Raw genomic sequence first — 10,636 nt, 5'->3', positions numbered from 1 at the left:
GCAGCACTCCCAAAACATGGGTGGCTTAACAGATCTGGGCAGGCAGAGCTACCTGCTAAGGACCAGAGGGAAATTCCCCCTCTTCTACCTCTGGCAGTGGAAGCAAACAGTGTTAGCTGAGAGCTGACCTCTCTGTGACCTCAGAGCATGCAGAGATGTGAGACAGCCCTGCCAATCTGATCCCCACAGTGACTACACCAGCAAAAACTCACACCAGGGGTGTGAGGTGCCAGCTGAAGTGAGATGATGCCCAAGCTCAGTGCTGGAGCTAAGAGACTTCCTTTGGTATTCCATTGGTCAGCTACACTGCAGCAGCATCATGCAGCATCCACACATGCTGGAATTTTAATAAAACACTGAGCTTGCTCTGGAGAGGCAGCTGGTTAGGATGAGCATGAAGACAGACTGGGCTCCACTGCATTTTTGAAACTCAGTGGAAGACAGAGCAATGCTGAAACTCCCAAAGTTCCCTGTGAGAGCAGGAACCCTCCTTACAATGTGCCACTACCCTCTCTGAAGATGCTGCCTGTTAGAAGCAAGGGGACTCCAGCATGCCCTGACCTGGAAGGCATCACTATCCAAAATCCATCAGTCAGAGAGGGAATGAGCCAGGTAAGTCTGATCTGCAGGGTCACATCAAGAGGGAATATCATCTTTTGAAAGAAATGAGCTGAAAAATGTTTACAGGCAACAGCAAAACTTGCACTGAACACAGATGAAGGTGTTGTGGGTGAAGCATCTCACCTGTGGTGGGGCAGAACCCAGAGACTCCTGGGGCTGGGAATGATCAACAGCCAGGTACTTGTGCTCTCCTGGTCATGGAAGTGAAAAAGAGATACAAACTCCACCAAGAGAATTGCTGTTCTGGGCAGCTCACATCCCTGAAACATTTCAGATGGACCATGAACTAGAAAACTGTCTGAAAATAAAACCAAAAGTAAAAAGAACAAACCAAAAACAAAGACAAGAACTAGAAGCAGGAAAACTGTTTGGAAATAAAACCCAAAACAACAACAAAAACAACCCCCCCCCAAAAACCCCAACCAAACAAAAACAACAAATCCTCCAACTAAGAATTCAGAGCAGCATAAATACACCTTAGCAGAGGAACTAAAAAACATTACAGTCCCCCAGAGAAACCTGTGCTAATGGACAGTATTTCCAGTCCAAAATAGATAAAAGTAACAAACATCTTTAAAGAAAGAGGAAAAATAAAGTGTAATTGCTAACAAATTATTTCAGGTATTTATTAAGGAGAATACTGTATAAAGTGCACTACTAGCTTTGTTTTGCAATCAAAACAAGACTGTGCTGAGGCACTGTCAAGATTGCTCATTTCAATTTCCAATACAGCCAAGAACAGGGAGAAACCTGAAATGCAGCTTTCATGTATTCACATTATTTTGGCCACTGAAGTTTTCAAAGTTCAACCTGCACTTGTGGCTTACAAAATAAAAAAGTGCCTGTCCTCTGAAGTGCAAGGTAAGAGAAGTACACACTGATATGGCCAAAAATTAATAAGGCAGAGTGAATGAGCAGAAACTAAAAAGGAGAGATCAACTGCCCTGCTTGAGGGAAAAATGGAAGGAGAAGAGGATTCCAAGGAGGACACTCAGGCAAACCAAACCCCTGAGCTGGTGCGGCAATGCTCTGTGCAGGAGCTCAGGAGAGGTTCACAGCACAGTGAGCTCTGCCACCACCAAAAATAGAGTCCAATAGAGTCCAAATTCCCAAGTGTGCAGGGGAAGAGCAGCACAGAGGTGCCACAGCAGGAGCAGTGACCCTGAGCATGCAGCAGCCATGGCACTCCACCTGCCAACGTGCAAAGGATGCTGAAGGTTTGGAAAGGTTGATAAAGCAGCAGAGGATGGGCTGTGAAGGAATTTGCAAGACAGGAATGAACCTGCGCTGGTAAAGAGATGGCTGGAAAAAAGGGACCAATAGAAAAATGCAATATTAATTTAGAAATAATAAACCAGAAAAATAACCACTGCAGCAATGTTACAAACATGCTTCAGGTAAGACTTTTCTGTGTCTCAGTTTGTATTTGTAAAGAGGAATATTGGCTCCCAATGATCCAATCCCAGCATTTGGAGGATGGTGAACAAAATCCTGGAACAGTAGTAGAACAAAAGAAGGATGCAGTTCTGGGGCTGGGGAGAAGACAGTAACAGTGAGATAAAATGGAGCAAAAGTGTGGATCAAATGAAATAGTGTCATTTGGGATATTGTAGCTAAGACCACAGTAAACACTGAGTAAAGGCCACAGTGGTGAGAATCAAGATTTCTCCTGGATCTAAAGCAAGAATCTGAAGAATCTTTGCATTGTATGAAATGCTGAAAAAATATTTTAACAGCAACATTGAATATTCCATCAGAAATAACAGCAGAAGAAAACAAATACCTTTTCAAAACCAGTCTCCAAACTACATAACACTATTTGCTAAGAGCTGTGTTGAATTTTTGGTGGTTTGCAGTTAAGGGTTAACAGAAAAAAAATCTCAGATGGTACAGAAGTGCTGGGCACCTACATCTACACTGAATGCAATCCAGCATCACACATTCATGGCACTTTTGAAAATCAGGCTCCAAAAAGATAAAAGCCAGAATTTAACGGGACAAACCCAGTAATTAAAAATACCTAAAGTCTGTGATATTCACCTGAAGAAACCAACAAAGGAAATTTAAACCTGAATCCCAAGTAAACTATTAGACGGCTATTTTTAAGGAGATTCTGTGGAAAAACACCTTGCATGAGCAGGAAAGATTTTAAACATCTCATTTATTCCTTGGAATACGACCTCCTTCTGTCATTGAGGGCACTCTGACAGCTAATGAGGTAGGTATAGTACAACCAAGTCTTTCCTGATTGAAAACTGTGATGGTAACACTTTCAAACTTACCGACTGGCTGACAACAGAAATCATGAAAATGGGTTTATGTATCCCTGAGAGGGAGGATAAAATAGGAAGAACAGGAATCTTCTCCATAGATTTTGGTAGAAGGGCCATCACTTCACTGCCATGGTGAAAGACAGTGTTATATGAAAGCAATGTAACACAACATTGCTGCAGGACCCACAGATTTTATAAATGGGGGAGCCAGGAAAGTTAATTGATTTGCCTATGGCCATGAGAGCAGTCAGTGACAGACTGGGATTGGTGATCAGGATTTCCTTGCCTCCTGCATCATATTCAGTTATCTCCTCGCTGGCCAGAGGCTCTCTGCCTGCTTGTTCTAACATACTGGATAGAGATAGTCATGCAAGGGGTGGAGCACAAAGTCACTGGAGAACAGGGCACGTTCTGTGCCAGGAAGCAGATTTCTCCTGGAAGCTGCGTGCAATTGGGAACCTCTGGTGGGAAGCACACATCTGGTTTTTTTTTTCACCCTGGAATGTCTGGTGCTTAAGGCTTAGCACAACGAGGACCATTGTAATGACTAAATGGAACAGAGATAGCCCATACAGGCATAAATTACAAGGTGTCTGTCTGGTAGTGAAACAACCTTTTCCCTATGCTCTTTTGACCCTTAAAAACAAACGTTAGCGTGCTTAATTCAGTGGACTCATCACATCCAACCACAGATCAGTTTATATTTCCATGTCCACAGGTCGGATATCTCCAGTTTTGTGTTCTTTTACCCACAGTTCCCTGTCTTTGGCAGGATCCACTTTCCGAAGCAACTGATCGACAAGTTCTACTGTCTGAAATGAAGAAAACAAGAATCCAAATGTCAAGGGCACACTTCAAGCAGAGAGTCATTGCTGTGACATGCAGAGCAGCTGTGGGCATGCCTACACTGCATCTGCAGACAAGTGAGAGCTGCACGTACACGAGACTGGATGGACAAGACAGGTCTGGATGTGCAGCCTTGTGAGAGGGAGACTTGAAGAAGCAGAGACAGCTTTCCTGTGCCAGGTAGCAGCCAGGCAACCTCTGACTCCTGTCCAGCAACCTGCACCTTACACCAGGCACAACTGTACTGAGTCAGTGTGCACCCCCCACACTTCAATATTTTGTAAATGGCCGGTTTTTAATAAGGAAAAAATATATATACACTCCTTTTTCCAACAGTGAAGCAATTCAGCATCTTCCCTGCACAAACAGAAGACCTCATGGAGTAGTGCATCATGCTGGGAGAGCTAATAATGGCTCATGCTGGCCAAATGTACTTCAGCTGGTTGTGTCTCCCTCAGGAAAGAGCTGCGTGAAACGTGATCAGAGAGTCCTGGACTGCAGGGAGGCAGCACAGCACTGCTGCAGACACTTCCCCCACATCCTCTGACAAAAGCCAGTCAGAGCAGGCCAGGAGGGACCGTTCTGCTCAGCTGGAGGGCAGTGAAGGGCACAGAGAGCAAACAAAAGCACACTTACACTTTGGTTGAACATGTCTGTCTCGTGCCGCAGCTGTGTGTATTGGCACAGATGCTGCCGAATCATCTCCACCCTTTCAACTTCTAGTCTCTCAAGCTCCTGGACATGAAGAAAAACAAGTCCATATTTTTACTGGAACCTGAGCTTGGAGGCCCAGAGAAAGGAGGATACACAAAAGGCTGCCAGGAGGTGCGATACTGCCCCAGGGTCATGCTTTGGAGCTGGACTCTATGGTTGCACATTCCTCTGCTCTGCAAAGAATAAGAAACAGCAAGCAACAGCAGTCATCTCAGCCTAGTAACAGAAAAGAAGGTCAAACCTTTCCAAAAGGCTCCAAAACTGAGACAGCCAAGGCAGAGAGTGGAGGCTCTGCCTTCAGAGATGCTGCAAGCGAGAGGGAATCTGTTTCTTCCAGGAAGTTTTGTGTGTTTTATTGCTAGCTACAGAAATTCCAGTGATTCCCTGGGACAGCAAAAAGCACACTGGGGGAATGGCTCAGAACACCCCCATTCCAACCAGACACCTGTCAGAGCACAGCTCACCAGATGACGAGCTAGGACAAGCTTCCACCTTGCTCAGCTGGCAGTAAGCAGAACCCAGCAACACTTTAGTTGGAAAGGCACATAATTTCTGTCTTTCCTTCTGATATTTTCTGCCTCCCTCTTCTTCTGGATTCTGATATTATACCCCAAAATCTGCATTTAGTCCTTCTGCGTGCACTGAGCACTGCGTGCAGTTTTGGGCACGAAAATATATAAAAAAAAAAAGACCTTAAGCTGTTAAGAGTATCCAAAGCAGGGCCACAAAAACAAAAAAGGGTCTGGAGGGGAAACCTTAGGGGAGGCTCTGGTGAGATCCCAGCTGGAGCCAGCTCTGGGGGTGGCAGCACAAGAAGGATGTGCAGCTTCTGGGTTAAGTCCAGAGGAGACCACAGAGATGCTCCAAGGCAGCTTGCAGCAAGCCAGGCTGAGACAAGTGGGGCTGTTAAGTCTGCAGAAGAGATGGCTCTGGGGAGACTTCAAAGAAAATTGTGAAACAGAAAAATTCATGAATGTATAACTGGATTTGGTGATTTATCATGTGTTTTTCTGTGTTTTCCTTGTGCATTACTTCATCCTTCTCAAGGACAATTTGAGTGTTCTTGCCCCTAAGCAGCCCTGAACTGGTTTAATGCCTTCTGCAAAGAAACAATTATTTCCTCTTTCCCCTACTGGTGAGCTTTTCTTAGGACTGAGAGCAGGATAAACAATGTGAGATTTATCACCCAATTTTCCGCAGTGCTTTGCACTGAACTAGCTGTGAATGATGAATACTGGAGGCCATGACAATTCTGCAAGGGTAGTTTTAGATGTTACACACCAGAGTGGTGGTCACCATCTCCTCAAACCACTTGGACTGGGCTTGATTGTAAAGATCCACACAGCGCATCAGGTCATCCCCTGAAAGAGAGAAGGCAGCAACACATCAGTCTTGTCCAGCCAGAGCTCAGAAAGAAAGTGCAGGTCAGGTTCTGTAGACCCCAAGGATTTGAAGATGAACCCTGGTGGAGCTCAGAGGAGTTGTGCTACATGGACCAACATTTCAACTAAATGCATGCACCTGATGTATGGCAAGAAAGCAGGTGATTGGGGTGAGAATGAATAGATTTTGAAAGAAAAATGTAAGCATTAAAAGTAGTATTTTACAAAATGCCCAGAAATATAAAAAAGGCAAGTTCATTCAGTTAAAAAAAAAAAAAAGCCATAGACGGAAAGTTGTATTTGAAAACTAAAGCAATTAAAATGGGAAATCAACAATGGTGAGTTATGGAACTGCAGGGCAGCACTCTGCAGGTGAGACTGCAGTCTAAGGGGTGTCTGTCTCAAAGGGGAGGGATGCAGCAGGCCCCAGCTGTTGGATGAAGGGATGCAGATTTGCAGCTGCATGTGTCACAGACATTTCTTTTATGAAAAATCCCCTCTCAGAGATTTTTCCTGCTAAAGCTGAGAAATTCAGCAACAAGATGTAAACAATAGGTTATCTGCTGCTGTGGAATGCAACGGGTCCATCTGGATTGGCCCATCTGGGATGTTTGTAGCTAGTGGCCAATCCAGGACTGAATTCTCTCCGACAGAGTCGGAGAAAGCTCCTTTGTTTTCATTCTTTACTTTTCTATTCTTAGGTTAGCAGCTTCTGAAAAGCTCTCCTGCTTTTTCCTTTTAGTATAGTATAATAGATGTATATATCATAAAATAATAAATCAAGCCTTCTGATCATGGAGTCAGATCTACGTCTCTTCCTTCAACCTGAAACCCCTTGTGACCTCCGTCACACTCATGTATTCTACAGCCTCTGGAGATGCCCAATTCCAGCTGAGCTCCTTCTGTGATCAGGGCAATAACACAACAAGCTGCAGTTCTTTCCATTGTTTTTTCTTTGTTGCAGGACTCTGCACTGATGGAGGGGGAAAGAGCAGGTGGAAAATCTGGAAAGCAATTTTCAAAGATTGCTGCTTTGCAGCTAGGAAATTCTCTTTGTTCTTTAAATGAGGCTCAATTTCTCTTTCCTTCTCTGATCTTCAGCTCCTCTTTGCTTGTTCAATAAAAATTGATTATAAACAATTTCTAAAGGAACCAAGGAACAAAGAGAGACGGTGAATTTTCAGGTGATAAAGAACATCTCTTACAGAGCCTCCTGTAGTTAAATCATAACTTTTCTTTCTCCTCAAATGATTGCCTGTGGACATGGTCCCACTGCCAGGGACTCTTCCCAGACTCCTTAAAGTCCCGACACCTGTCCTGAAGTTTTAAAATCCTCAGAACTCTGAAGGACCACTCTGCCAAGGAACAGCCCTTGTTGAAGGGACGAAACATGAAGGCCTAGCTAAAACTTATTTTCAGCCAAGGTACTAACTGAGCTGCATGTATCAGCTCTGCAGATCTCAAAAAAGTTCCTGATGGATCCTGCAGATGCGACTTGAGCCTCTGTAAAACATGCACAGGTCACAGCAACTGGCTTATCCTCAGTACAGGACAGCACACACTACTATATCCTCAGTATTCCTAGAAGAGAAATTATTTTAGTCACTGAGTAGCAGAGGGAAAAAACCAAAAACATCACTTTCAAGGAAAAAGACAGTAATAGTAAGTGTAATAGGCACCCACCAAGTTGTGGGTGAGTGTGATTTAGGAATGAACCAAGGAAGGAACTGTGATTTATGGAAGAAACACCCTCAGCTAAGCTTCTCTGAATCTGACTTTGTAAGTTCACAAACATTCAGTAACCTAAGGACACCTTCATGAGACAGATAACTCACCCTACTTTTGCTGTTCTCACCTCAATTATCGATAATTTGTGACATCTGAGTCAGAAAAACTAGGCTTGTTTCTTCTGAGGATTTAACATCACACAGATCTGTAGCATGGTTCCCTTTGACTTTTGTAGCATTTATATTTTCTGAAAAAATCCCTTCGCCCAGGATTTTTCTCCTGGGAAGCTGAAAAGCCTCAGAGAAAAATGAAAACAATTCTTATCTGATTTGCTTCTCCTGTGTTTTGCTTACATGTGGAATGTGTTTGGAGATTGTTTCACTGGATTCTGCTGTGAGTTGTTTTCACTCACTGGCCAATCAGGGCCAAGCTATGTCAGGACTCTAGAAAGAGTCACGAGTTTTCATTATTATCTTTTTAGCATTCTGTAAGTATCCTTTCTGTATTCTTTAGTACAGTCTAGTATTCTTTAATATAATATAGTATCATAAAGTAATAAATTAGCCTTCTGAGAACATGGAGTCAAATTCATCATTCCTCCCTGCCACGGGGGTCCCTGCAAATACAACAGACTTTGTTTTTACAACATGAAAACCAAGCACCACGTGGATGGATGGATGGATGGATGGATGGATGGATGGATGGATGGATGGATGGATGGATGGATGGATGGATGGATGGATTCCTCCTGGCTCTTGCTGTGTGCTGACAGACACAGGTACTCACCTGCCTGGGTGGACTTCCGTCTGGCCTTCTTGATTTCCTCTTCTGTCTTGTTGCTGAGTTTCACCTCTAGCTGCTGTGTTTTCATTTCCAGATCCTTCTGCCTCTCTGTCAAGGCTTTCCGGGCCTTGGAGGAATAAGGAAGAGTCAGAAGTTACAGAGAAGAAGCTCTGGCAGCTGCTTTCAGCCACCTAGGAGTCCTTTACACAAGTGGTTCTCAGCAAGGAGTCAACAACTGTGCATGGAACCGGGTCCTAACAGGGATTCAGGCTCTTACAACACCATGGAGTTCACAAAAGTGTCCTGTGACCACAAAGGGGTCACCACCAACAAATCACAAATGCCTCTGAACTCTTCACAGAGTCTCAAAAAGGCAAAGGAGTAATGGCATCATCAGGCTCTCCTGTTTCTTAACAGCTTTCTCATTGTTTCTGGAAGAAAAGAGAGCTGGAGCCTCTTTCAAATGAATTAAACAGCATCATTACCAGGACACCTCTTCCATTCACTTTTCTTAGGATCTGAATCATTGAAGTTTTCAAGCATCTTACAGAATTTGTCTTTAAATAAGTTCTGGATTCAATGTACAACCAACTAACAATAGGGACTTCATTCAGAAAAACTTATCCAGGTTCATGCCAACAGAAGAAATCAAGAACCTGAGGCCTGGTTACAACTGATGACTTCAACTACTTAGAAGTTCTTCAAGCTGTTAAAACCTGATTTATCAGTACAAATATATATTATACATGTAAATTAGTAAAGTACCTTAACAAATAAACATTGTTACATGCAGGCTGATAAATCTATAAAAATCACTTGTTTTGCATGGATTTGGTATAAAACATGTCACATTTCTTCTTTACACTGTACTAGTGTTTCAAACTAATTTGGATGACTGTATTTTCTTAGAACCTTGCAGTTTTTTACAGTCACACCAGCCTAAATGTTACAGCTCTGCTGAAGCATTCCTGGAATTTTTTCCATGTGCAGTTCTGAGGCCCTGGTGGGTCCTGCAGGTCTGGAGAGGGAGCTGCAGGAGAGCAATCTGTGAGGGCTGAGTGCTCCACAGGCACTACAGTCACAGCTCTTCCCTTCTTCCCAGGGTTATTCCTAATTCACTACTCCCAATATTGCTACTGAATTGCTTTGCAGATAGGAGTGTGAAGAACTGGGTGTTTTGCAGAAAAATGCCTTCCTTGCAGACACTCAGCCTAAGGACCTTGTGTATCCTGCCATAGTTCTGTCCCTGGGGAACTCCTGCTGAGCTTTAATGAAAGCACAAACAGCTTTGGGGATGACTGGGAATGGTATTTTCCTTTCCAATTTACACCCAAAAGCAAACTTACGAGGATACAATTTGGCAGCTGAGGCACAAGCATCCCCATTTCTGCCAGCTGCTGCCAGGAGATCACATTTTGTGGGTCTAACTCCCTGCACCACAACCTCAGCCACCTCCTGGTTGGTGTCACATCAGCCCATTACTGAGTGCTGCTGCTACTGTGGGGTTTTTTTCAGTGAGGATGTTTCTTCTGGTTTGTGATTTGCCAGGCCAGGGTCCAGCTGCTTTTGGCCACTCAGCCAGGTGAGCCTCTGACCTGACCCTGCTGCTATTCAAAGGCAAGGTGGTCTAAATTTTGAGGACAACAGATGCACACTAATAAGAAGTATTTGCATCAAATTTATTGCCCAAAGCTGGCAAGGGGAGGATGAACTAAAAAGCCACTTCAGCAGTAGGATGTTTGCCCCCCAATTCCCAGATCTCAGCTAAACACCAAATTATTTCTGGGGTTGGGCAAAGCACAGCTAACAGTTGTGGCATTCACATTCTCTGAACAGAGAGATGTAATTCTCTCTCTCAGTTTTTTCCTGGAGAAGCACAGAGAGAAGAGAAAAACAATTCTTATCTCTACTTGCCGCTCCTGTTGTTTTGCACATGTAGAATGTGTTAAGAAGATTGTTTACCTGAAGTGATTTGTCAATTAGATTCTGCTGGAGATTGTTTTGTTTCCTTGGCCAATCACTCAAAACTGGGTCCTGGCTGTCTCAGTCACAAGTTTTCTTTAGTATCTTTTAGTATTCTTTAGTATTCTTTGTAGTATACAAAGAATACTAAAGAATAGTAGTCTTATAAAGAATAGTAAGAATTGTAGTCTTTAAAATAGTACAGTATAATGTAATATAATATCATTTAATAAAGCAATTGTTCAGCCTTCTGAATCAATGGAGTCAGATACCAATCATTCCCTGCGTCAGGGGTGCCCTAATTTCAATAACCAGTGAAAGCCCTCA

General features: G+C 43.5%; 1 protein-coding gene across 1 annotated transcript in view; it reads right to left on the bottom strand.

Annotated features, from left to right (window-relative positions):
• Window positions 1-2,764: 2,764 nt before the first annotated feature.
• GAS7 (growth arrest specific 7) overlaps window positions 2,765-10,636 on the bottom strand; it is a 45,155-nt gene continuing 37,283 nt past the window's right edge. Inside the window, 5 exon segments of the mRNA XM_005430274.2 lie at window positions 2,765-3,706; window positions 4,377-4,475; window positions 5,736-5,815; window positions 8,351-8,515; window positions 10,156-10,203. Coding sequence (XP_005430331.1) covers window positions 3,593-3,706; window positions 4,377-4,475; window positions 5,736-5,815; window positions 8,351-8,515; window positions 10,156-10,203 — 506 coding nt within the window. The 3' untranslated portion in view covers window positions 2,765-3,592.

Source organism: Geospiza fortis, unplaced genomic scaffold (genome assembly GCF_000277835.1).
Source record: "Geospiza fortis unplaced genomic scaffold, GeoFor_1.0 scaffold534, whole genome shotgun sequence".
Taxonomy (NCBI): Eukaryota; Metazoa; Chordata; class Aves; order Passeriformes; family Thraupidae; genus Geospiza; species Geospiza fortis.
The sequence above is the reverse complement of the archived record's forward strand: the minus strand, read 5'-3'. Positions and strand labels throughout refer to the sequence as shown.